The 27,891-nt window shown below is 34.5% G+C and overlaps 1 protein-coding gene across 1 annotated transcript in view; it reads left to right on the forward strand.

Moving 5' to 3' along the window:
- Positions 1–27,208, forward strand: part of LOC119258251 (annexin A10-like) — a 37,191-nt gene extending 9,983 nt beyond the window's left edge. Inside the window, exons 3-12 of the mRNA XM_037526690.2 lie at positions 12,595–12,708; positions 14,102–14,192; positions 15,195–15,274; positions 19,420–19,473; positions 19,570–19,663; positions 20,320–20,415; positions 22,695–22,753; positions 24,724–24,845; positions 25,905–25,908; positions 27,140–27,208. Of these exons, the coding sequence (XP_037382587.1) occupies positions 12,595–12,708; positions 14,102–14,192; positions 15,195–15,274; positions 19,420–19,473; positions 19,570–19,663; positions 20,320–20,415; positions 22,695–22,753; positions 24,724–24,845; positions 25,905–25,908; positions 27,140–27,208 (783 nt within the window). The remainder of the gene's footprint in view (positions 1–12,594; positions 12,709–14,101; positions 14,193–15,194; positions 15,275–19,419; positions 19,474–19,569; positions 19,664–20,319; positions 20,416–22,694; positions 22,754–24,723; positions 24,846–25,904; positions 25,909–27,139) is intronic.
- The last annotated feature ends 683 nt before the right edge of the window (positions 27,209–27,891 follow it).

The raw sequence follows: 27,891 nt of genomic DNA on the forward strand, positions 1-27,891 counted from the left end.
TACAGAATAAGTGAATCTAAGAAATTATATTTTGCCAATTTTCATTTTGTTAAAACAACCTGTTATCCACTTTATATTATAGTCAAAATGAAAATATCTGTAAATTGCCAGAATTTCTCTTTTACCTCCACTTCCCCTCCTATTCTAAGTGCTCCCAAGTAATTTGCCTAACCGTCCAGCTCTTCTTGACCTTCCCCAGTGCTCACTTTCAGGATTACTTCTTACATTTTGTCAAGGTGTATCTTTTGCTATCTTTCCCCTTCCCTGTCAGAGATAGATTTCCTGTTTGTTAATCACTCATATTTTTATTTTTTACTAACGTGGATTTGACAGAAATACCTTCTGAGCTGCTGAGTAACACACAATTATATGTATGTCCCACAAACTTATTACTTGATATTTTATATTAGTGAAGAGCTGCTGAATTTCATCAGCCACTTCGCCTCACCTAAAGCAGACTCTAATCCCTAGACTCAAATGAAAAGCCCTTTGGAAAGTCTCTGATTGACATATTTATCAATGTAATTAATGAGGTCATTCCTGAATTCCACACCAAAGCAAGTACTAGTCTGTTGACAATGAAACCAAGAAACAATGAAATGCCTCCAAAGCTAGAGGGACAGACTGTCCATCCCTGATAAGTTTGGCAATCAGACAGTGATTCCTGAAGGAGTTCAGATTCAGCATTGAAGCAATTTGTTTTCTCAGTTTTCAGCTAAACAGCATAATCAGCTCTGAATTATTCTGGCTCCAAGCATTCATTTAATCTCTGATACAGTTATTAATTTGTTACATGTGCTGAGTTTCCCAAAGTCTACAAAGGTAGAACTTGAACCAAATTCTGACTCTAAGTTATGTTTTCCAAAGTTTCTGAATAATGCCTATTGTTCTCAACTAAACACTAGCCTTAACAAGGGCAGATATCTGTAGTGTTAATCCCCTCATAATTTTCAAGGCTATGTTCAGGGTCTCTTCAAGAGACGCTAATCTGATTGTCCATTTAAAATTGTCACCTACCCAAATCCTATGCTGCTACTCCACACCTTTCACCTGCTCTTGTACTTTTCTCTATAACTACTGTTTTCTAACACTACATAATTTATCTACACATCATAATTATTATTTCCTAATTGTCTCCTCTCTCTATAAGACTAGCTCTACAAGTGGAGGGATCTGTTTAGCTCACTAATGACTTCCAAACACCCACAAGAGTGGTAGGCACATAATTATTGTTACAGACCAAACTTTCCCCTCAAAACAAACATACTGAAGTCTGTTGCAAAGCACAGGAAGATTTCCATACCCCTTTGGGTGCTTCTCAGAATGAGTTGGGCAAGAAAATAAATTAATATCACACAAATTAGTAGGAGATTAGTAGGAGGAAAAGAGCAAATTTAACTACATGTGTATGGAGGATCTACATGGTGATAAGTTCTAAAGTAAAAGGTTTTAAGGGGGGGCCTCCCTGGTGGCGCAAGGAGGTAAGTCTCAGCACTATGAAGCTATTGGCAGCCACTACAGCACAAGTTCCACCCCCAGGCAGGAAGCTAACACACATGGCGCAGCAAAGCTCTCCTGTTTTGCCTACTGCTCCCCTCAGAAGTGTATTTCAGTCGATCCACCTATTCTGCTCCCCATTCTGTCTCTGGTGAATCCTCTCACCTCCTCACCCCACACCTCTGGCCTACACTCCAGCTCTTTAAAAAAAAAAAAAAAAAAAAAAAAAAAAAAAAAGCTAAGGAATGGAATGGGGCCTGGAGCCTGAGAGAGAGGAGGGGTCTCATAGGATAAGGAAGGGATGATATAGGACAGGCTAAGGTAGGTTTCTCCAACAAAAAGGTTATTTCTGGAGGTGAACTTAAACCTAGGTAATTTTCATTCTTGAAGCTTATGGTAAGTCTCTCCCCAGGTCTCCTGGGCCTCCATGGACCTTAACTCCATGTGCCAAGGTGACACACACTGGAATGAGCCTGTTCTGGACCTCCTGGAAAAAGCTTATCTGAACATAATGAGGGATGCCTATCCTACAAGCACTTACCTGCATGTGACTATATTAGGGGATTGGGTTCTTAGGAAGATAATTAAGGTTAAATGATATTAAGAATGTCAAATTCCAATTTAATAGGAATGGTGTCCTTGTAAAAAGAGGAGATGACATCAAGGGTACCTGCAGAGAGATCATGCGAGGACACAAAAGTACAGGGGTCATCTGTAAGAAAACAAGGCCACAGCAGAAACCAATCCTGTGGTAGCCTGATCTGGTACTTCCAGACTCCAGACTTTGAGAAAACAAATTTCTGTGGTTTAGGCCACGCAATCTGTGGTATGCGTTTATGGCAGTCCATGGCAGACTAACAGAGCTGGTACTCAATCAAAAGATGTAAGCAGGTAAAGAGTTCATACTTCAAACCCATTTTGTAGTCATAATTAAAACTTTTCCCCCCATCACCTGCCAGCTTTATGGTTAAAAATTTTTACACTGAAGTATCAATACACCTAAGGAAGCAACTGTCTAGAAAATTACTTTGTCTACTTTAGAAACAGAATTATAACATCACTAGTACCAGTAATAGGTGTCGTATGTCTCCTTATTACTTGCTTTAAGTCGGGAGTGAGGAGGTAAATATGGTTTTAGTTTCAAAAGTTGAAATTCATTATACAGTTTATCAAAGATCATTTTAGGAAAATGAATTAAAATTTTTTAAATGGTACAACTACCTTGCCCTTCAAATACATACTGGATTAAGTAGCAATTAAATCTTTGATGAAACTTGGAACTTAAATTACAAGGATAAAAATATATTTGAAAAAATTTTTCCTGCAGAATCAAAGCTTTATACATTTAGATGATCTGCGTAAATTTGTTAGAACAAACAATTACTTCTCTTTGAAACAGTAGATATACTGTCTATGAAGGAAGGGGAAGGATAGGAAGGAGAAAGGGAGTGTCAGAGGGAGGAGGGGAAAGAAAATTAGACATATTTTCAAAGGGCAGGCCTCATTAGGCTTCTAAACACTCTCTAAAGCAGTTCTATAAATTTACACTCCCACCTGCAATATATAACAGTTCCCGCTCCCCTTAAATTCTAATAAAACTTTTTAGGTTTTGACAAATCATGTAGGTGTGAATGGACCTCGCTGTAGTTTTAACTGCATTTTCCCCAGTTAAAATGTAACATTGGACATCTTTCAGGGGAGACACCATCTCTGATGCTATTCACTATACACCACCCTTGGAAAGGTAGACAGAAGAGAGGGCTGTCAGTGTCTCATTTTGCATAAATTCAGGAATATGAGGCCTCCAGAGAATTCTCTCTTAACAATGTCACCCCTCGTTTCTCTGCCAATGTCACTATTGACAAATTTTTCTATGAGCAAACCAATTCCTAAGTCACTCCTGTTATTCTGACCAACAAAGGCTAAGACCAAATCCATCAATTTGTCTCATACAGCATTTAATTATCAAAGGACTCTAAGCAGCAGGGGAGGTCAACTGGCAATATTGATCCTAATCGTGCCCCACAGGGGCCCGAATCCAGTGAACTGAACAAATCCCATAAATCATAAGGACCTATCTGGAAAGGCTGAGTGGTTTCTCTCTAAGTTTCAGTGATGACCTTTCGACTTGGTTTGAAGTTTTCATCTAGATACAACAGGGTGTATTTAGCAAAGGCACAGGCTTCACCCTTAGCCCACAAAGAGAAGTTGAGAACAAGTCTATCATCTCCTACAACTTGGCCAGTAAGTGGAGGCTGCCCTGCCTGACTTCCAGGGTCAAAGTGTTATAATCAGGCATCCACAGTTGTTCTTGCCTACTGCTAGAAAACTGTCATCATTCCAGTAGTTTTAATTTCATATTTTTTTATTATTTCCAGTTTACAAACAAAAATTTGTTTTAGAAAAATCAGATGCATACTGAACTGGGGCATTTTTATAAAAAATTCCAGAAAACTACAATGTCCCATACATACGCAGTGGTCATTATTCTTATAGTCCAGGACAATGAGTAGAGTTCCTATTCAGAGTTCCTATTCCACTTTTTTGGCTAAAGTGTCTCTCAAAGAATAAACCAACCAGTACACCTTGATGTTGATGACATATATAATTTTATATATTAAAATATACACTATATTTTTATATGTTTACATACTACATATAAAAGTACCTTATAAACTTTACATAATATATATTATACATTTTGTGTATCATTATATATCACAATAACCTTCTCCCCCCTACATCATGATTAGTAGTCTGAAAGAATCACTATCCTCACTGGCCATACTGCCTTACTAAACTGTCTAGATCAGAAGGAATAAAGGAGATAGTATAAGAAATTGTACACAGCTGATCAATTATCTCTGCTATGAAAGGCAGGGTACATGAAAGACCTATCAAATACCTTCACGATCGGTCTGTGTTGAGGGGACTTAGAATGAAATCCACATCTAGTTAGATGTGGCAAACTCAAGAACCATTCATGGCGTGGCCCGCGTCAGCTAACTCAATAGGCATTTGCTGCACCATTTTCATAGCTATCTCCTAAATTTCTGCTTGGCATTATCATAAGAGCATATTTTACCTTGTTCTATATGCCCAAAATTAGTCATTTTGCTGTTTTACAAGTTAACACTTGTTTAGTTTTATTTACAATTTTCAATTGCATAGTTCATTTTTCTTCTAATATGCAACTCAAACTTTCTGGCATAAATGCCGTATTTCCAAAAGGCCATTCCTTAGCAATAGTTTTTTCCCTCAGAAATAATAAATGAATATTAAATTAATTCAGTCTTTTCCTAAGAATATCATTTTTCCCTTCATTATTAAATATTTATTTGGGTAGATATAGAACTCTAGGTTGAACTGTTAATTTTTTTTCTTTATATCTCTGCAGATATTTTTTTTAACCCCTGACTTTTAAGAAAGCTCTTCTCATATTAAGCATTTTCCTTTCTAGGTTCCCCATTACTCTCTGGTTTTCCCTTGTCTCTGGTATGCTGTAGTTTCCCTGAGGTAGTCACCATGCTGTCTCTCCACTATCCAACCCTTAGGGAAATTATTTCTAAGTGTATCTTGTAATATTTTTATAGTGAGAACTTTCAAAGTAGGATTGTGGTTTTTTTTTTTTTCCTAAGTGAGACTCTTTTTTGTTCTGGGGTCAGGGAATTTCTTTAGATTGGCTTGGCATTTGCTTCTTCTGGAAGCCCCAGGAGAATCGCCAGTTCAGGATTAAGTTTCAGGATGATTTCCCACCATTCTATTCAAAACCCAGGAAATGAGAGGTAAGTCTTCTGCCCATCATCCAAAGCTGAATAGTAATTTTTGCCCTCATTCACACCTTTACTGAGTATAATCCTTTGAGGAGCTCAACCTCACATAAGAGGTTTCAGACTTAATTATCTCTATGACACTGGCCGCATAAATGTTCTCCTGTCATCATATAATATCCCACATTGGGCATTGAAATCCAAAGCAAATAGCTCCTCAAACCAATCCCTTCTCTCCCCACTCTCCTGCTAGGTCATCTTCAAGGTCAGTTCATTTACTTACATTCTGCTTTTCATTTGTGCCCTGGATTTTACATCCAGGGGATTCTCTCTCTTCTGAGGTCAGATAAACTTTCAAAAGAATGTCATATTTTATCATGGTGTTTGGGAGGTGGGGTGAATACTGTCTTAATATACTACCTTTCTGCAGAAGAACAAATTATTATTAAAATCATCAACTTCAGACAAATGTCAACAATTTCCACTGAAAATTGAATCACTAAATAAATTATCTGTAAAATATGTATCTGCAAAGTGAACTGTCCCAAAGAATATTCACTCACTACTGTGAAGTCAGCTCATACAAATGTTTTGAATTATGAAATTGTGCGAGTACTTACACAGTGTCTACTGAGGTGAAGGTAGAATTAAGACAAATTCTAGGGTGCATTTATACATAATTGAGTGTTTAAACACTATTACTTTTCTACAATAGAAAAGGACATATAAGTTAAAAGCACATAAAACTGTTTACCTGAGTATATTCAGAGAAACAAAACATTACTCATACTTGATTCCACATAATTAGATAAAGGTAAGCAGAACAAGGAAGAAGAAATTGTCATTTTAGTTTAAATGGGGTGGTCAAAAGAACTACAATGTGGGCCCTCCTCGATTGCAGCAGCAGCAAAGAACAGCTCAATTTGAAAAGCAAGTACTCATTAGCTTAATGCAAGGCGGAGCTGTGATTCCCACAGAGTCTCTTTAGGGCAAGTCTTTGGGAAACAAGAAAGAGGCAGACAGGCTGGGGAAAGTCACACTCCAAAGGTTGCATCGGCAAAATTATTTATATAAGTGCAAGTGAAAATTTAAGACTCTAATTAGAGAACCTATTTGAAGGCTCCCCTTTGAACCTGCAAAGTTTAGTTATTTAAACATAGTATTCAATATTTATCTTCCTAACTAAAAGTAATATCTCCTTTCTGATGTCCTTATAACAGCATACAATTGGCACTACTAGCATTTGTCAAAATTTGCACTGCAAAATGTAATTATAATTCCCGTATATCTTTTTTTTCACTATATAAAACTGCTTCAGGATCAGATCTTTGGCTTGTCTGTCTTTGAATAACCAAGAATGACTCCAAACAAATTTTTGAATTGCAAGTGGTCCTCATTCATTCAGTGGTTATGTCAATTTTTTAAAGTTTACTATGCAGGGCCTCCCTGGTGGCGCAGCGGTTGAGCGCTGGATTTTGAGGCTGCCCGCAGCCTCTGCAGCGCCAGTTCGATCCCCGGCCACCGGCGAGGGTCCCACATGGAGCGCAGACCTCTCCTGCCACCCACTGCTCCCCTGAGCAGTGTACTTCATCAGTCTGCCTGTTCTGTTCCCCGCTCGGCTCTGGTGAATTCTCTCATCCTCCCGTGCTCCTGACTGTACCCAGTGCTTGTATAAATAAATAAATAAATCTTTAAAAAATTTAAATAAATAAAGTTTACTATGCAGTAGGCACAGATCTAAGAACTGGTGAAATAGCCATGGATAAAACTGACCAAAAGCCCTGCCTGCCATGATGGAACTTACATTTTACCTGGATTGAGGCAGATTAAAATACATCAGACTCAAAGGGAGTGTTATGGGGGGCTGGGGAAAGATGTAGCCAAGTGAGAAACACAGAAGTGCTGGGAAGCCGGGTGTAATTTTAATAGTATGACACAGACAAACTTCTTTAAGGCGGGAAGAGGTGGCCCATGGGAATATCTGAGGAAAGGACACTGACGGAAGTGTGCGGCAAGGAAGAAAAATAAAGGTCCTGAGATTGGAGCAGATCCACTGCTCCAGAGGTAAGAAGCCCACGGTAGACAGAGAAATCAGGAGCAGGAATATATCATGTGCCTTGTGAACCACTGTAATAAGGACTTTGGCATTTACAGAGAATAAAACACCCTTGGGCTTGCTCTCTTCTGACACCTACTACACAGGAGGGTTGTATTTAACCTGGAGATTGGAGAGGAAAAGGACACTTTGAGCAGAAGAGTGACTAATCCAATTTGTATTTTCACAGGATCACACTGTCAGATAGTTTAAGGGAAGACTGCAGGGCACAAGTTCAGCAAGGAGACTCCTTTGGAGGCTATTACATTAGTACAGGAGAAGGCGGAGGGTTGCCTCAACTAGGGCTATAAAAGCAAAAGTTATTAAAAAAAAAAATTCATTAGGTGCTGGACATATTTGTAAGTCAGACAAGAGAATTTACTGATAATTGGATACAGTAAAAGTTGAGGGAAATATAAGGTAGTAGAGGAACTTCTAACCCGGAAATAGGGAGTGAGAGGAAAACAGTCTAGTATTATCCAGTTTTGATCTGCAGCTAATTACTTGATATTTGGAGAGAAGGCATAATTTGAGTACCTAATATGTGCCAGAGAATATTTTAAAAATTTCATCTGAGTTAAATATTTTCTACTAGACCAACCCTATGAGGTGATACTATCATTATTTTAACTTTATAGATAGGAAGCAGATTCAAAGAGGTTAAGTAATCTTACCATCTCAGAGCAGGCACTTTGCAGAGATAGAAGTCAAACCTAAACACTTTACCTCCAGAAACATCACACTTTAATTACATTAACTGATAAATGAAATTATTTCATGGAAATCTTTTGTAAAATCAGGTTACTACAGCCAAGTCTACACACACAAACACACACACGTCGGTTACAAAACAAAGATATCCTAGCGCCATCTAGTGCCATCACTAAGCTCCGTTTACAAAGGAACACAGGCTTGCAGTATTAGTAAATACTGGTATAATAAGCAAAGCAATTAAGAATGTTCTTATAAACATTCTAAAAAACATTGAGTCATTTTCGCGTAGAACCATGCCTTTATCCTTTATGCATAATCAGTAAATTAGGGGTTTTCTCTTTCCACAGTCATTCATTTTATTCTTAAATTTATTTATGCATATTTATGTATTACATATAATAAGTACTCTGCACATTAACTACACTCAGTATGGTACTAGAGCTACATGACGAATTTTGGTAAATGTGAGTGAAAGTTGATGTCCAGAAAGATATTGAGGTAAATAAATGCATTTAATATGATCAAGAAATACAAAGTGTATTTTGTTCCATTTATTTATTTTTATTTCCTTTCTTCTCATTCTAGACTTATTGACTCTTCTTTTTCTAGGTGTGCGGTGTTTTTTGTTTTTTGTTTTGAGCTAGAAGCTTAGCTCATTGATTCTATGTTTCTCTACAACATAAATATTTGAAGCTACTAATTTATCTTCAATTACTGTCAGCTGCATCCCCAAATCTTGGCATGCAGTATTTTCTAAATTCCTTGTGATTTATTATTTATCTGTGAACCATATAAACATATAATTTTAAATTTTCAAATAGTTTGGATTCATTCAATATCTTTTTAATTATTAATTTGAAGTTAATTGTTTTGTAGTGAATAAACGAATTCACAGACCAGCAAATTAAAGGAAAAATCTCAATCATGTACTATTCCAACAACATAAAGTCCTCACTATTGGGAAGGAGCTGCAGGTGTATATGATAGAGGTTGAAGCAGCAGATCCAGAAAGTAAAAAACGTCCAAACAGAAAAGCCTACGAGGGAGCAAGTCCTCTACTTCATGTGTAAAGAGTCAGAATAGAATCCACGGGACAATAATCCATGTAGTTTTGGACAATAATCCATGTAGTTTTGGACAATAATCCATGAACTATAATCCATGTAGTTTTGAGTGCAAGTACCAAATGTGCTTGACTTAATTCTTAAAACATCTATGCAAAGTACAATTGATTTACAGGAAAGAAAGTTGAGGGTAAGGTAATAAAATTACTTAATAAATTTTAATTAAAATTAGTAATTAGATCTACTGGAGACTTTGACAGCTTCTCTACATGAATCTTATTTTTTAAAACACACCCCCCCCAAGATTACCCACCTCATTACTTCTTTTCTGAGGGACCTACCTTTCTGAATGGCGGATTGGCAGGGCTTCTCCAGAGAAACAGAAACAAGAGTCATTTCTTGTGCAGAGAATTCCACCCTGGAGCCAGGAAAGTTTTCTCAGCACTAGAAAACCCCTCAGGCCGCTGCAGCGCTCTAGGTCCTGTGAAGCCCGGAGGTCCGGTGAGATCCTGTGAGATCCTGTGAGATCCCGCAAAGTCCCGCAAAGTCCCACAAGGTTCTGTGAAGTTGCACGAGATCCCACCTGAGCTCTGATTTTCTCTTGCAGCGTGGGTATCCACCCAGCACCTCAAGCCTGCTTAGTGCATCTCAGTCCATCCTCTCCCTAACCCAGCATCCACCAAAAAAATTGAAGTTTCTGTCTGAGATAGAGATTTTTTTTTTATTTTATATATTTTTACATCATTTTTCACTTTTGCACAATGTACACATTTTCATCTTGGTTATATTCCCCATACAATTCCCACCCCCACTTATTTTGACCCTAATCCCTCCTCCCCAACCCGCCCCCAGTGTGTCTCTGTTTTATAGTTGCTTATTGATTTTGATTTTTACTTTATTATAATTAGTCTTTTTCCTGGTCCATTATTTAGGTTTTCTAAATTCCTGCTATGAGTGAGACCATCCAGTATTTTTCTTTTTCTTTCTGGCTTAATTTCACTGAGCATGATGCCTTCCAGCTCCATCCATGTTGCTGCAAATGGCATGAGTTTATCTTTTTTGATTTCTGAGTAATATTCCATTGTGTATTTGTACCATGTCTTTTTGATCCAGTCATCTATTTTTGGGCATTTGGGTTGTTTCCATAGCTTAGCTATTGTAAAGATATTTTTAAGGACTTAGCTCACTTGTCTGTGGAGACTGGCAAGGTCAAAATCTTTAGGGAAGGTCACGGACTGCAGATTTAGGGAAGTGTTACGGTTCATTTCCAAAGGTGATCTGCTGGCAGAATTCTCTCTTCTTTGGGACATCAGTCTTTTTGTATAAAGAACTTGAATACAATGCCCACCACACCCCTTATTTGTATGGGGAATATAACCAAAACGAAAATGCATACATTGTGCTAAAATGAAAAATGATATAAGAATTATGTAAAATAAAATAAAATATTAAAAAAAATTTAACAGTAAAAAAAAAAAAAAAAGAACTTCAATAAACTGGATAATGCCCTCCCAGGTTATCAAGAGTATTCTGCTTTACTTAAAGTCTACTGAATTAAATGTTAATCTCTAATAAAGAAAAATCCCTTGACAGAAACATGTAATGATTGGTCCACTAAGTGCTGTGGTCTTACCAAATTGACACATAAAATGAACCATCACACATGGCTTCTTCATCTCCTGTCAAAATACTACTTGGCCTTTCTTGTCTAAACATGTTCCATTTCCTAATCCTATAAAATCCTTCCTGATCTCTTATCTGAATTCTTATAGCCCTTTTGCAATATTTCATTAGGATGTTATGTTATGAAAGATGATAATGAAAGTCTTAGTGTATTCATTCCCACTGTTACTTACATTGTGTCTGTTTATATGGAATGTGAATCTCCTTGAAAGCAGTGACTATGACACATTTTGCAGCACCTGCCGCCATGTCTGGGAATCAATGTAAAATAGATACCAGTTCAATAACTACTATCTTTCCATCAAAAAATCCCTCTTGAGTGCCAGTGTGTATGAGAATATAAAGTGCACAAAATTGTATATTCACATCTCTTTTATTCATTGCTATAATCCCAGTACCTAGATTATAGGTGGTAAGAGCCATGAGTAAACCATTTTGGTTAAGAAGTTATAAATAGTAGTGAATAATGAGAGAATTAAATAGAATATAAACTCCATGAAAAAGTAGTGCTCATGCATCTTGTATATACTGCAAGTACCAGCCACAACGCTAGACATTTATTAACTGCTCATTAAGTAGGTTACATCGACCTTAGCAAAAATTCAGTAGATTCTCTGTGTGACCAATTACCAACTGGTGAATGAATACTTTTATTTACTAAAGAAGAAAATTCAAAGCATTGGAAAGGTATTACAGGATTGAACTAAGTAAAATTAAGGCTTGTTTCATTCCAATAGTTTATTACACTCCACTGGTATCTTTCCCTTGAAATCTCTTCTGAAACCACATGAGAACTGAAATATTCATATTTTATGTAAATCTGAATATATTGTATATACTTTAGCAAAAAATGGTAAAATATAAACACCTTTAATTTATCTTTGTAATCCTACAAAAAATAAATTCAGCATATATATTTTATTTTTTTAATGAATTATTTTATTTTATATAATTCTTACATCATTTTCATTTTGGCATAATGTATGCATTTTCATTTTGGTTATATTCCCCATACAATTCCCACCCCCTTTGTTTTCTGACCCTAATTCCTCTTCTTCTCCCCCCCACCCTCAGCATATATATTTTAAATAGCCACTCTACACTAAAAATTGAAAGTCAAAATTAAAATAGCCAATTGTGTATTTTTATACCTGTATTCCAAGAACACATCAGGGATGTTATTTTACTCTTTAATTACTTAACTTTCAGTATTTTTAAAAATGTGATAATGTTAATGTTAATTAAAAATTAATTTAAGGAAAGTTCAAAGATTACATAATTCATTTATGCCAAGTTTTTGGCATAATAAAACCAAGAACTCCCTGCTAAAAGAGAATGATAATAATAAAATGATAATAATAAAATCTAAAATGCACATATTCTTTGAGGACTAATTATTAATTACTTTTACACTTGAAAACTAAGAACTACCAATTAAAACAATTTTAGGCTTTAATTTCATTTTATTTTCACAATGAGATCAAAACCAGAACTGGAGTTGGCATTAGAGAAAGGATATTTTCCTGTGTTTACGTGACCAGAATGCAGGTATAGGTGACATCTCACAAAGAGATGTGATCTCATCAGTCCTTTTCAAGCACTCAACTCCATCATGTCACCGAATTCATGTATCTATGTGTGGATCAAAACCAAACTTGTTATCATGTGAAATGACATGAAAAAGGACCTTTTACAAGAAGACTTTATGCAATTATCCTATTTCTCTTGCAAATGTGACAACTGATATGAACATTTACTGTTCCCTTCTTAGGACCTGACTTGTGACCTGAAGGAGAAGCTTTCAGATCACTTCAAAGATGTTATGGTTGGCCTCATGTACCCACCCCCATTGTATGATGCTCACGAACTCTGGCATGCCATGAAGGTAGTGTTTTGGCACAAATGTGTGCCCGTAATAAGCACAGTCTCCTCTTTCAGTAGAGGGGGAACTGCCTTGTGATGTTGCTGTATGGGCTCAGGGGGAGAGAGGAGAGAGTGACTGCAAAGGTGGAAATGCTTGGTCAGGGTAAGTGGCCCTGTTAGGAAGAGGGGCACTCCAGAACGCAGGCGCTGGCATCGCTCTGTCCTTTCATTGCAGGAATTGAGAATCAATATGAAAAGGAAAGAGTAAATACGATTCTGGGGTTATTCAGGTTTGTGTGACCCCTGTATATATTCATGTATTAAGGAAAAATGTTACAAGTCATACAGTCCTCTTTCAGTTATTGTAAAAATTGTGCTCATTAAGTAAAGTCAGAAAGAAAATATAGACGGTGTCTTTGTGACCTTAAATTAGTCTTTTACAAAAACTACTGCAGAAATATATCAACATCTTATTTCTGGGGAAATAGAACAATCCTTTGTTGTAGGAAGGTCATTTTGATGAAATAAACTGACTACGTATTTGTTACAGATTTTGTTGGTTAGGGACAGGGAACAAAGCACCTTTTACTTCTTTCCAAATGCTGATATTAAACACCTGCAGAACTGTTGAAATTATTCCAAAGTGATGCCTGCCAGCGAGCAGATTACCGCAATCTGTAAACAGTGTGTGAAAGCAAAGAGGCAGGGTTGGGGAAATAAGGGGATATTTGGTCATGTTTGCTGATCTGAAGAGGCACTATATAAAATTCATGTGCATTTCCACTTAATAGCTTTATTAAAATATGCTATCGATGTCAAACTTATGTGACTAAAACTGTAAGAATTATGTCATATGCTGCTGTTTAGATGAAACTCATATTTTACCAATCTCTCAGAGAATGGTGAGGATCCTGAAACTTTCCTGATGTGTTATCTATTAAATCACTATTATATATGATCATAAGAAGTGCCTAATCTAAATGTTTAGGCAAATGATACAGAATTCCACATCTAGGAAAAGGCATAGAGAGATCTTTAAACATCCATGGGAAATTAGGAGACACATATTCTGATTTCAACTTGCCAAAGAACTGATATTCCTCCAGCAAAATGGAAATAATCCATGTCATGAGCATTATTTAAATATGTTTTTCCATATTATTGGAAATGCCCATACTGTTTAGTAAGGGAACAAAGTTTCATATCACATTATTTCATTAGGGTAAAACCGCCAGTAATGGCTCAACCAGAACTGGACCTATCATCCCAAATACACTTCTTTCTCCTCTGCCACCTCTTAGACACTGGAAATGTTGTCTCCCTTTATTGTACAGTAGGTGTGCTGTTATTCCCAGTACTAATATTTTGTATTAGTAAAATATTAGAAATACTTTGCATTTCTCTCATGTTTCTAGGGAGCAGGCACTGACGAGAACTGCCTCATTGATATATTAGCTTCAAGAACAAGTGGAGAAATTTTCCAAATGCAAGAAGCCTTCTGTTTGCGTAAGGAAATACACATGTGTACATGTATTTTATACCTATATAAGCTTCATATTTTCCAAATAATACAAAGAATTTTCTAAGATATTTCTGGTTGAAATATGACTCACTCAAGACTATCAAGTCATTAAGTAAAATTGATGACTAAGCTATTAAAAATGAAACAATTCCCGAGACAATCAAGTTAAACAAATTTTCCAGGATTATAATTACAAGTTTACTATGAGACGCTATAAGATCAGTGTTTTCATTAAAAATCAAATGCCCAGTACAGTGGCTCAGAGGACATTTTAAAGGTTACCTTGGAAAAATAAACACATAGACAAAATAAAGCTAAATGTACTGCTAGCTCAGCCAATTCTTCATATGGAGAACTCCTTCACTTTACATAATTTCATATCACTGTACTTTACCACAAAATCAGATTTTTATACATTTTAAAAGTAGGAAGGTTAACTTTTCATTTTCAAAAGTGTTTATTTTCTTAAGTTCCATTGTACCATGTATCATGTGACATATCATGTCAAAAAAAAAAGTTCCAGACAGTAAGCTCTATTGCATTTGAACAAAATCAAGATTTTCCCAGAGGAATGAAGAATCTTCACATAAATATTAAAATGAGGCAAAGCCTTTGGGAAAAGCACTGGGCTGGGCAGCAGTCTATGCAATTAGAGTGCATAATTCTGAATTTTGAGAATTAGAGAATGTGAAATGATCTCAATGTTGTTTTCCAATTTTGGAATAAAGATAATATATATATATTTTTAAGAAAACAGACCTGTGCCTATGTTACTGTTAGGTGTCATATTTCTCCGGTGGACTGTTTATTGGCTTACTCTGAGTAGAATATAGAAAAAAAAAAAAAGGCAAAGAAATATCAACAGATTGATTATATTTCTTGTGCTTTCACTGACAACTGGGGAAATAGCATTAATGTATTCCAAGCACATTGATATATGCTTCTGAAATAAATCATACATTTGACATGGATGTTTTCTTACCCAGAATACAACAGCAACATTCAAGAGGCTATTTACTCAGACACCTCAGGGCACTTCAGAGATACTCTCATGAACTTGGTCCAGGTATGAAATTCCAAAATTCATACACTTTTGCAACATTAAAATACATACATTTAATTCAAAAAATAGAAAACTATATTCTGTATGATGCTTTCTAGCAGTAAATCCTATGTAAGAATGTTTATTGAATACCAGATAAATTCATGGCACTATAATAGAAATTTGGATTGGGTTGAGACAAATATGATTCTCAAAAATATCTACCATATGAGAATTATTATAATTACATGTGTATAAATAATTATAAAGTCTCAGGGAGGTAAAAGATTAAAAATATTATAGTTACAATTTACTATTACAATTAGAAATTGCAATTCTAATTCCATTTTTAGAACTACTAAGCTGGCTGGGGCATATTAACTTCTCTGAGGTTCTACTGTGTTCTTAGCTTATTGTGTGATGAAGGAAGTCTATTTCTCATTTAATAAACATAAAATATTACATATAAACATTATTATAAACACTTTAGAAATGAAGAACAGAGAATCAAAAAGTGTTGGTTTCTAAGCTCTCTATTTGTCTAAAGAACTAATAAGTAGGGCCTCCCCGGTGGCGCAGCAGTTGAGTGCTGGGTTGCGAAGCTGCCCTCAGCCTCTGCAATGCCGGTTCGATCGCCAGCCGCTGGGTGAGGGTCCCACATGGTGCGACAGACCTCTCCTGCTGTGCCCGCTGCTCCCCTCAGCAGTGTACTTCATCAGTCTGCCTGTTCTGTTCCCTGCTTTGACTCTGCTGAATTTTCTCATGCTCCCGTGCTTCTGACTGTACCCGGTACTTGTATAAATAAATAAATAAATAAATAAAAATTTAAATAAATTTTTAAAATAAATTTTAAAATAAACTAATAAGTAGATATTCAAAATTTGAATTAAATCCTTTAGATACCCAAGTGCTTCAGATACCAGCACTTGCCTCAGTGCTGTCTGTAAAAATTCTGTGGTACTACACATTACAAAAAGGAACAATACTTCCAATTAAGAACTAAAAGATAATGGTTACCAGAGGGAATAGGGGAAAGGAGGGAAAAAGGAGAGAAAGGGGTAGGTGAGATGTGGCCACAGGTGGTTTATTGAAGAAAAATAAAATAATTATTAAACCACAAAACATTAGAATTATTAAGTGAAATTTGAACAGGTGCTGAGTGTCATGTCAGTACTATGAACTGTATTTGTATATATTAGCAATAAACAATTAGGAAAAAAAACCTAGAACTTCTCATTTTATTTTCCTGTCCTGACTAGACAGTGTGTAATTATTTCTATTCAATCAGTATTTCTTAAAAGCATATCACATGTTAGTATTATGATAATAGTGATATATTTTGATAAAATTACCTTTTGTCTTCTACATATTCTTGAATGTGCCTATCATCTAATCTGATTTAGCAAAGGCACTCAATAATGTAAAGAGCCTGTGGGTTGGCTCAAGGAACTCCTACTAATTAGGAAGATTTTTCCGATTAGAGACATGGCCAAGATGCTAGATTGAAGTGTTTCCTGCAAACAGTAGCAAGTCATAGGAAAATTTTTGAGCAGGATGTGAAAAGATCATGAAATTGGTCTCTTAATATCTCCCTGTAAGGAAGAAAAAAATAAAATTATCTATGTAATATATTTACCACAGCAAATAGAAACTAGTAATAAGAGTCACTTTTTGACTTAAATTAAAAGAATATGATTTATCAAATATAAAATTTGAAAGCAAGTTTCCCTATCTTATCATCTTGTTACTTTTGATAATTCTATTCTTCATTTTGAGTTGTATGGATCAAATCAATCAGATGTACCTTAAGTATATGCTGAGGTGATGTATTTCAAAGGAAATAAATAAACATAATGGTCTTTTTAAGATCAGAAGTCCCATAATAATCCTTACTGCTTAGTAAAATATAGAATTTCTTTTAGACTTTTAAGAACTTGAAGAATTCCCATTGACTCCTGATTTCTACATTAATGACTCTTCATTTAGAACTCCTGATTTATGGTTTAGATCAGTAAATTTAGTTGACTGGAAAAAGAAATAAAATGCAATAAGGAAGCAAAAAGTCTGTCACTTCTCCTAACCACTGTCCACTAAATAACTTACAAAGTGGAAATGGAATTCCTTCATAATAGTTTGTAAGGTTTAAAGTTAATGAGTTCAGATTAGTTAACTGCAGAGCATTGCAGTATAACCAAGTATCTCCCAACCTCTGGTGGAATTGTCTGTTTGTCCATTCACCCATTATTCCATCCAGCCATAGACAGATATTCTGTGTGAAATAGGAAGATACATAGCTTTATATCTTTTCCACTTGGTTCCATGATAATTTAGTTGTATGTCTCATTTATTAATAAATTAATGATTTCTCATTTATTCTTTTTGAGATTTATATTAGAAAGATTTACCTGCAATAAATGGATGTGAACTCATTCTTTTATCAAGTATTTCTCAGTACAAATATTCTCAATTTATTATATTGTTAAAATTATTTCTTTAGCTCCCTCTGTATCGTCAATGTCACAGTAAATACTGATCATGACTTTCATATTTTTAACATACGAAAATTCAGACACATTTCTTTATATGAATTAGTAAATATTGATGAAATTGGAGCATAGAAACCTCAAGGTATTCATGAAATGGAAAGTGTTGAAAATCATTGTCATATTTTCCAGAAGAGATGCTCTTTTACTTAATCTACAATGTATTTTTCAAAAGGTCTATCCAATAAGGAAACAACTCAGCCAGAACATGTTCTTCTTGAAAACTAATGCCAATCATTGAAATGGCTCACAACACTTCCTGAATGCTTTATTAAACTAGATTTATAGGAGCTCTAATTATCTGTCAACTAATGAAAAATTAGTCACTTAGAGATTAATTAATCAATATGTGCAAATCACACTGGAAATGATAAATGTTTTCACAAAGAGAAAGAATGAATCCTACTCAAAAGGATGCTCATTCATTATCTTCCTTTCAGGATTCTCCACATGACAGTTTCTCAACTTGTAAAGTCAGACTGCTGGGATGTAATTGCCATCAGTTTTCAGTAATCATCTATAGTCAACATATCTGCTCTAACTATTAACTAAAATTTAATTTCTTAATTTCTTCCTTTCACATCTTTATTTTGCCCAACCCACGCTCTTGTCCCAGCCCACACTCATCTATATCAATTACTCATACCATGCTGTGATTTTAGACTCTTTATATGACAAAGTTAGTTTGAGTCTGCATTGGTTGAAAAGCTAAATCACAAATTACTTACTTTTTTTTTTTAATTCACTAGACTGCATTAAGTACTTTGGGCAATTACTGTAAAGGAAAATAAACAGATTGGCACTATTTTAAGTTAAATGTCCCCAAACCTTAACTTAAAAAAAAAGATTTCAGATATGCAGAACTTCAGGAAATTTTTAAATATTTCTCACAAATCTTGAAAACATAGTTGTTTACTTACCTACATAATTTGATTGAGATCACTAAGTAAATTTCAATGATCAAAAAAAAATCTCATATTTATCAACTGATCTTTGAATTTTTGCTATCTTGAAGTTATTTCTTTAACTTTCCTGCATTCATTTATAGATTCAGTGAGTATATACTGGATGTCGACATTGTGTCACACATGATTCTAGACAAGAGGGAGCTGTGAATGAACAAAAGAACCAGTCTTTAAGAAGCTTACATTTGGTGGGGCCTCCCTGGTGGCGCAAGGGGTTAAGCACAGCACTGTGAAGCTATCCACAGCCTTTGCAGCACGAGTTCGATACCCGGCCTACCAGGGAGCTACCCACATGGCACAGCAGACCTCTCCAGCCTCTCCTGCTGCTCCCCTCAGCAGTGTATTTCAGTCTGCCTGTTCTGTGTCCCACTCTGTCTCTGATGAATCCTCTCACACCCCGCCCCCGCACCTCTGGCCTGTACCCCAGTTCTTGTATGCATAAATAAATAAATAAAGCAGCTTACATTTGGGGAAGGTAGAGAGTAATGGACAATTAAAGATAAATCTAATAAATAGGAAATTATTTAGAATGTTATACGGTAACAGATGATAAGTTATAGTAGGGTAAAAGGATGTGAGTGATTTGGAGATTTTTGACCCAATAATCCTAAACAGGTCATTAGTTGGAAACATTAAAAGGTGACCTGTGTCTGTTTTCCAGGGAACCCGAGAGGAAGGATACACAGATCCTGCTATGGCGGCTCAGGATGCAATGGTAACTAGAACCAGCTTTCTCATTAACTCTGAATTACCTTTGTGAAGCTTGTCTGGGGTGGTTTTGATGCAACTTCCTGCCTGTGTGATGTTTCAGGTCCTATGGGAAGCCTGTCAGCAAAAGACAGGGGAACACAAGACCATGCTGCAGATGATCCTATGTAACAAGAGCTACCAACAGCTGTGGCTGGGTAATTACTCATTGGGTCTTCTGAGATGATAACATAATAAAAAGCAAGAATTTACCTGGGAGGTGGGGTGGGAAGGGGAGAAATGTTGCCTAGAAATAGAAGAAAGTCAATTATCATAAAGGTACTTACTTTGAATTATATTTATACAGACATACCTCAACTAATGGCATTACTCAGAAACAAAGTTTCTTTACAGCTTTATTTTTTCAGTAACTGAATTATATAACCTTTAAATGGACCTTTTTAAAAAAGCTGTCCTTGTTATTGATGGAGAATTTAAGTATCTTAGCTATTGTCAATGAAGTCTATTACATGTTGTCGTGAAGGAATATAGTTTCACCCTACTGTTATAGCCAAGGTCACTATTATAGCCATCACAGTTTATGCCATGCTGCTCTTTGGTTTCATGTTAGTTTCCATTTTATCTGACTTTCCTAAACTGTTATACATTTATATTTAAAAAATGAAATTTTTTTTGTTTGATTCACATATATAAAATGCACAACAGTTTGTTAAAGTTTTAAGAGGATGGCCTGCCACAACCCAACCTCCACTCTTAAGCTTTACTTACCTTCACTATGTAATCTAAACAATACTTGTCTTTTCACTTTAAAATATTTACAAAATCTTCATTCACTTATGTCACTTTGCCAAAGTTTTCCAGGAATTTCAAAGTATTTCTGGTCAAGACATTGTAGATGCCATAAATGAATGTTATGATGGATACTTTCAAGAGCTTCTAGTTGCAATTGGTAAGTAATAATTTACTTGTTGTATAGCACACCTTTTATTCTGCAGTAAATGTTGACTGACTCTAATTGAATTAAAGATGAATAAGTTCTTGATCGAGTCACTTTACCCTGAATTTAATTATTTAGAAGCAATGCTAATTCTAGAGGAAAGTACATCAACTACAGAAACAATTCACCAAATTGGTAACTTGAAACTTTAATGAATTAATACGCTGTCCCCATGGTTGATTCAGCATTTATACTAGGATATATCGACTTCTCTGATATTTTTTCTCAGGTAATTGGGATCTCATCCTATTAAATTCATTTTATATCTATGGCTTCCATTCCCTTGTTCAAGAGCAATAAGTGCTATAATGTGGCTTCCTTTCCTCCAGGAGGAGAAGTACTTTTGTCATCACCACTAATAAATTTGTCTTCAAAGGTAAATGTTAACATAAAAGAGAATTACCAAACTGTGTTTAACAGTGTCTCTGCAGGCTATTGTGAGAGAAGCACATGTCCTGCTTCTTCCAAATTAGGGAAAGGTATCGTTAAACAAGTATTTCAGGGACTACAAATGAAGAGTCATTGTGGAATATTCCCCTAGTAGAAACATGTCAAGCAATCATTGAAAAACTTGTTGGACTGGGCCTCCCCTGGTGGCGCAGCGCTTGAGCGCCGCGCTGTGAAGCTGCCCACAGCCTCTGCAGCACTGGTTCGATTCCCGGCTGCCAGCAAAAGTCCCACATGGCAGGACAGACCTCTCCTGCTGCACCTGCTGCTCCCCTCAGCACTGTATTTCGTCAGTCTGCCTGTTCTGTTCCCCGCTCTGGCTTTGGTGAATTCTCTCACCCTCCTGCACTTCTGACTGTACCCAGCACTTGTATAAATAAATAAATAAATCTTTTTAAAAAAGAAAAATACTTGTTGGACAAAGGAATATTATGATTTTCCACTCCTCAAATGGTATAGACATATCTACCATTACAGTTTATCTCATAAAAGATTTTTGATATAGGGTTCCGTGAAATCCCTAAAATACTAATATAATTGAATATCTGTATATTTTTCTGAGAAAAAAGCTACCTGTATTTTGGCAAATTCTCAATATAGTTTAATAATCATGTTAATCAAAACCCTTTGTTTTACACACAAGATTCCAAAGTCTATCAGTTATTTAGTAACAAGTTTACACTAGGCTCCATATTATGTGAACCTCGAGATAGCTCTCTTTTCACTATACACTGCTCTTACAAACAAAGCAATGTACATGACAGAAGAAAATAATGGACGTCAGAAATACCAGGAGGAAAAAAGAATATAATCCTTTAAAAATAATGAAATAAAAATTACCAAAAAATATTATCAGGAAATATTTTTTCTGGTTCATTCACTCAATGAACAAACATGTATTGACATATCCTATTCTGGTCATTGATTTAGGTGCTACAGATGGAACAGTAAAACCAACAACAAAGCCCCTGTTTTTAAGGGACTTTCTACTGCTTCCTGGAGGAACTGATAAGTGCTTGTGAAGTTCAGAATATTATAATAAAGATTTAAAGTGAAGGCATAGTCTCACAATCTGAAATAATCATGTGAACTATAGAGAAAATGCTATTATGATGATTTTGTTTTGACTTGAAATTATAATTTTGCATTTATTATTCATTTGTTATTTACTTATTCATATAATCACGGTTGAATGTCTAGAATCATCAACTGACTTTCACCAAAGACAGTGGTTTACTAGACTCTAGGCTATTCTATGTCATAGTTTTAATTAGACTTCTAAGATGCTCCAAAACAGTTGTGGTCTACACAGTTTCTCCTTAAGAGACCTCAATTCTAGTCACAAGTCTACACGGGACTTAAAATAGCATTTGGAAAGATTAAAAAATTGTACAGGAATATGTTACATTGGATCCTGTATTAACAAAATCTTTACTGATGATCGTAAGCTGGATCTCTTTGAACCTCTATTTAATGTTCAGATAAAGAGGACACATTTTTCTTCAGTAGCTGCTAAGAGTATTCCAACTGGTAGCAATAGACTGAACGCATATATGAATGAATCATTATATTGTAGCTTTATGTTTTTCTATAGGCTATGGTTTTACCAATTATCCTAATTGTTGAGGTTTTAATGTAATCTACAATGAAGCACTCCATATAGAACTCACAAAGAATCACTCTTCCAGAATTGAAACCGAAAAAAAAAAAATTTCTCATTCTTCTCCAAATTCTGAATGATATATTGTTACTTTCAACTTTCTTTATTCTGATTTTTTTCCTAGTTCTCTGTGTTCGAGATAAACCAGGTTTCTTTGCTTATAGACTACATAGTGCAATACATGTAAGTATGACTCATATATTTGTTAAATGTCTCCAGAAATCAAATCTAATTTCTTAAAGGACTAATTTTGCTTCCATTATTTAAATATTGATTTCTATATTCGAACTTATATGCAAACATAGTCATTTCAAAGAAATATGAAGTTTTCAAAGAAAAATGTGTTATACACTAAAAATTAGAGCTATAAAATAAAGACAACACTGTTTTTTTTAATCAAATTGAAGTATGATTCCTTGGGACTTATATCTGCTTTAGAATCTGTTAACATCTGAAGAAACTTTGGTAAATCCAAATGTTTTTGTATATTGTCAGACTCCTGTCTATCTCACACTTATTAGGCAGATATATAACATATGGTGTCAAGCAAAGAATGTCAAAACAACAAGCTCTCAGCCTGAAATTGCTACATTCCTGAAGTTTAAAAACACAAAATAATAGCAATGGCTATTTTTAAACAAAAGTGTTATTTTAAAAAATACTTTAAAAGAGATAGCTAGAAAACAATAAACTCTAAAGTTATTTTTGTTATTAGATGAGAATATTTTTCATAGTTCAGTGGGATAGTCAATCACACATCCTTTGGTACATTTATTTTAAAGAAACAAATACTTAAATGCATGAACAATGTACACCTTATCTACAATGTGCATGAAATATAATTAAAAATGGAAAGATCTGATAATGATGATATATGTTATAACCTTTTACATGTGTCATAACCTTAAAAAACCAAAGAAAATATTATAGAAATTTCAATAGCTCACTAATTTTAATAATGTTTTATCCTTAAAGTAGTTTTTACAGACCAGCTTCTTCAGAGAAACCAGCATACTGAGATAACATGCTAGTTGTCTAAAATGTATTATGTATCTTTCATAAAGAGTATTTTTTTATTTATGTATAAGAACTTAAACATTGTCAGAACACAGACAAAATATCATGCTCACAGTCTTCTGTTAATCTTTATCCTATTTCCAAGTAGAAAAAGTCAATTTTGTTTAAAATATATATAATTATTCAAAGCTACACCTTGTTGACTATGCGTATATGGCAATGCAAAAAGGAAGATATATGAGACTCACAAATGGTTAGAAGGTAAAGGGGAGGATAATATAATCAGTCCAATTTTTTATATATGAGGACCTCAAATGGAAAGATTGGCCAAAAGCTGTTTTACCTCCCCAAATCATAGAAAATACCATTTTGATCTCCAATATAGTCCAGGAAAAGCATATATAACTTAAATATGGAAACTTAGACATTCATTTTAATCCCTTCAAATTATGAAAAGTTAATAAGTCTATATGTAAAACACTGATTAACAAAGATTAGGTTTATGCTTACTGGCCACCAGATGTCACCAATACCCCATGTGAAAAGATAATTTGAAATTGTAAAGCATATTCCTTCTGAAGCTTGTACACAGCAATTGATTTTTGTAAATTTCATATTTGAGCTTGAAATCCAAGAATATTTCATGTATGGGGAAGGCTTATTTTTACAGTTTTTGAAGAATAAAAATATAAAACAAAAATGCAATCACCGTTTTACTCAGTGATTTCAATGTTCATCTAACAAAGATTGGAATTACCACTCCCCACCCTCCGAGGAAGACTCCACCTGGCAAGAGGGTATGATCAGATTTCCACTTTATAACACAGTGCAAAGGAGATGGTGTGAAAGTTGACAAGGCTAGAAAAGGTGGCAGAATTGCTGCAAGTTTAAGGTCAACATCAAGTCTATGAGACTGAATATAGGCATTTAAGTGATACAGTAAAGAGAATGCTTCGTTGTGTACCTAGTAAAGAAAGTAGGTACAGAAGTGACTCTCAGAATCCAATTTGGGCATTCTGGGATGCTGGTGTTTGAGGGATACAGGAGCAAATTGTTACAGAATACGTCTATTTTAGGCAGACTCACTTTAAAGTATATGTGGTTTTCTCATTTTTCCTGTATTTTGTAATTTTCAGGACTTTGGTTTTCATAATAAAACAGTAATCAGGATACTGATTGCCAGAAGTGAAATAGATCTGATGAATATAAGAAAGCGATACAAGAGAGATATGGAAAATCCCTATTTCATGATATCAAGGTAAGTCTCCTATAAGTGATTTATTTTGACCCACATTTTATCCTTTTTGATTCTGAAACAAAAACTTTAAATAATTTCATATCAGACTCTTAAAATTTTTATTATCTAACATATATCTTTTTAAATTAATAATTCAATTTATAATAGCATCAGAATAAATAAAAGACATAGGAATAAATTTAACAAAAGAAGTATAAACCTTAAAATAGAATTTAAATTTGTCAAAAGACTCCCTCGATTTAACTCAGTTTCTGAAAACATTTACATTGAGTTGCCTAGCTTGAGGTTTAGTTATAAAATACATAAAATTCCATTAGTTTATGTACTCTGAATTTCTGAAGACACAAAATCCTAACAGATATCTTTTAAGTTAGTACAACAGTCAGCCTTTAGTGCATCAGCAAGTTCCAATGGAGGAAATCCCTTCATCAATGATAGAACTCATTCTTCTTTGACACGCTTTAAGTAAAAATTTTTGAGGTAATTATAGAAAATATTCATCCCCTGGCTGTAGAATTGTGCCTCATGAGTTAAATTCTGAATTATCATCAGAGTAAGGAGAGATGCATTTTATGGGTACTATTGGGAAGAGATTTCTCAAATCAGTTCAGCAGCCCTTTCTTAGCATCAGACAAGGTGGGCCAGCTAGTCAAATCACAAAAGAGATAAATTGGAGAGTTTAATACGGAGAATGATATAAAATTCTACCTATTCCTCTCCCTTTAGCACTTGAAAGGCAAAGACGCAATTATTCAGAAGTAAAAAAAAAAACAATTTTTTTCATTCTAATACTTTTAAACTTTACTCTGGATTTTTGATAAAACCGAGTAAAGAAATATCAGACTATAAAAGTTCATTGATATAATTTTAAAGACCCAGAGGAAAATTAAAATACTGAACCCTTTTTCAAAAAATTGTAAAGAATTTCATGATGGCAACAGCAGAGCATGAAATCAAACACAAAGACCTGAGAGTACATCTTACTTTGTATTTTGCATACAGCTAAGTGCTATTACTTGTTCACATTGTTTTCCATTGAAATTTTCAATTTTATAAAAGTGTGGTAAACTTAATATATTATATACACATGTTGACACACCTCAAATTTATATAGTGTTATGATGTGATGTTACTACTGAAAGAATGCTTTCTAGTTTATTGAAAGAGGGATCCAGAAGCAATTCAACAACCCAAGGATCAAGAGGACACAAAGACCAGAAGATCTGACAGACTCCTGCATACTCAAAGTAGCTTCACATGAAAGAATTGAAAGAATATTACCCATTCAGATTTGATAAATCTCTCCTTATATCTGTCTTCAAAGCTGTAAATTTTTAGTGATGATAAACACCGCTCATTGGAAAATGCGTATCATAACTTGTTTTCTAAATGAGTAGTCTAATAGATATACTGCCCTCAATCACAGCCACTAGTATTTACATATAATTAATGAACACTACTATGTGAATTAAAGCAGTGAATTATAATTATATAACTTTGTGTAACAGAACATTAATATGATAGTTCATTGTTAACAAATACATTTTATAATTCCATTTATTACTATATTTATTTTGAAAAACTTTTTAACCATGGAAGACCATGAAAATTAAAGAAAATTGCTCTAATTCTCTAGCACAGATAACCAGTAATAAAATTTGTTATAGTTGCTTTCTGTCCATTAAAATATATCTAAAAATTAATATGTTTACTACTTAAAGGAATATTTTTATTAAATCATGGTTGTATAAATTATAAAAAGTGCATAAACTGCCCCACCTATTTAGATATTATACTTTACCTTTTCACTATTACATATATTATGATATACATTTTTTAGCATAAATCTGTGTGCTTATCAATAATTGATCATTATTAGAATATATTTCTTGAAGTAGAATTGCTACATTGACTATAAAAACAAATCTTTTGAGGCAAATGTCAACTTGCATCTAGGTAATATGCTGATTTACAGCAATGTTATAAGGACACCTCTTTCTAAAGTTGAGGAGAAAATTTAATTCTACTGCAGATTATTCTTATAAATATACAGTAGGATCCAATCAGCTTTATATAAAACCCATTCTATTGACTATAACCATAGTATTATTTTTCAATAAATACCAGTGGGAACAGTTCTCAGGACATATTAAATCTTTAGATGAAAAAAGTAAATAATTTTGGAAAAGCTAATGACACATAGGTCTTTCAAACTGTAGTTCAGATGAAATTGTTTCTTTTTTTAGAAACACTATGACATTTTATTTCAAATACATTGTATTTTTTCTTTTCAGAATTTTGCTTCAGGACATTATGAGAAAGCTCTGCTTGCCATCTGTGCTGGGGATGCTGATGACTACTAAACTAAAACAAAGAGTTAGGGGACTGTGCTTTATAGACATGTCAAAATATAGATTTTGTGATAAATTTGCATTCTTAGTTGCATTGGAGCAAAACTATAGAATCATGATTTTTCTCTTATCTTTAAAATTGTTCTAAGCCAAAGAAAAAAATCTATAAATAAATGTATAACTGGATTTTCATTTATTATTTAATCAGAAATTCATTAAATTGTATATAAGAGAATAACAAAAAATGTTTTTGGAATGTATTTTATTTAAATGTGAACCACTGATTTCCTCTAAAAGAGTCTGCTTACAGCTACAGGTATTCTTAGCATGCTTTGAAAGACCAAGGAAAGCACACCTTGAGTCCATCCCTCCTAGAGGTATTTTAAATTGTACAAATGCAATAAAACTAAAGTGGATATCTAAAGCTGTCTCTGAAATAAAGATGCAAAACAGCAAAATCCAGTCAGATATATGCCTGTCAGACTTTGATATATAGGTGACTTGTATAGAAAAATAGGGTGGGTGTGTGTGTATGTGTGTGTGTGTGTCCATACACACATTCAACAACTGCACTATTAAAGGCAATTTATCTCTAGCTAGTTTGTGTGTGCGTGTCAGTGCCTAACTAACCACCTGCCCATGCAATGAGAGAAAAGTAATTTCTCATTGTTAATATCTTCACTCCTTATCATCAA

The sequence above is a fragment of the Talpa occidentalis genome, unplaced genomic scaffold, assembly GCF_014898055.3.
Source record: "Talpa occidentalis isolate TD23 unplaced genomic scaffold, MPIMG_talOcc4v2.1 talOcc4.4, whole genome shotgun sequence".
NCBI lineage: Eukaryota > Metazoa > Chordata > Mammalia > Eulipotyphla > Talpidae > Talpa > Talpa occidentalis.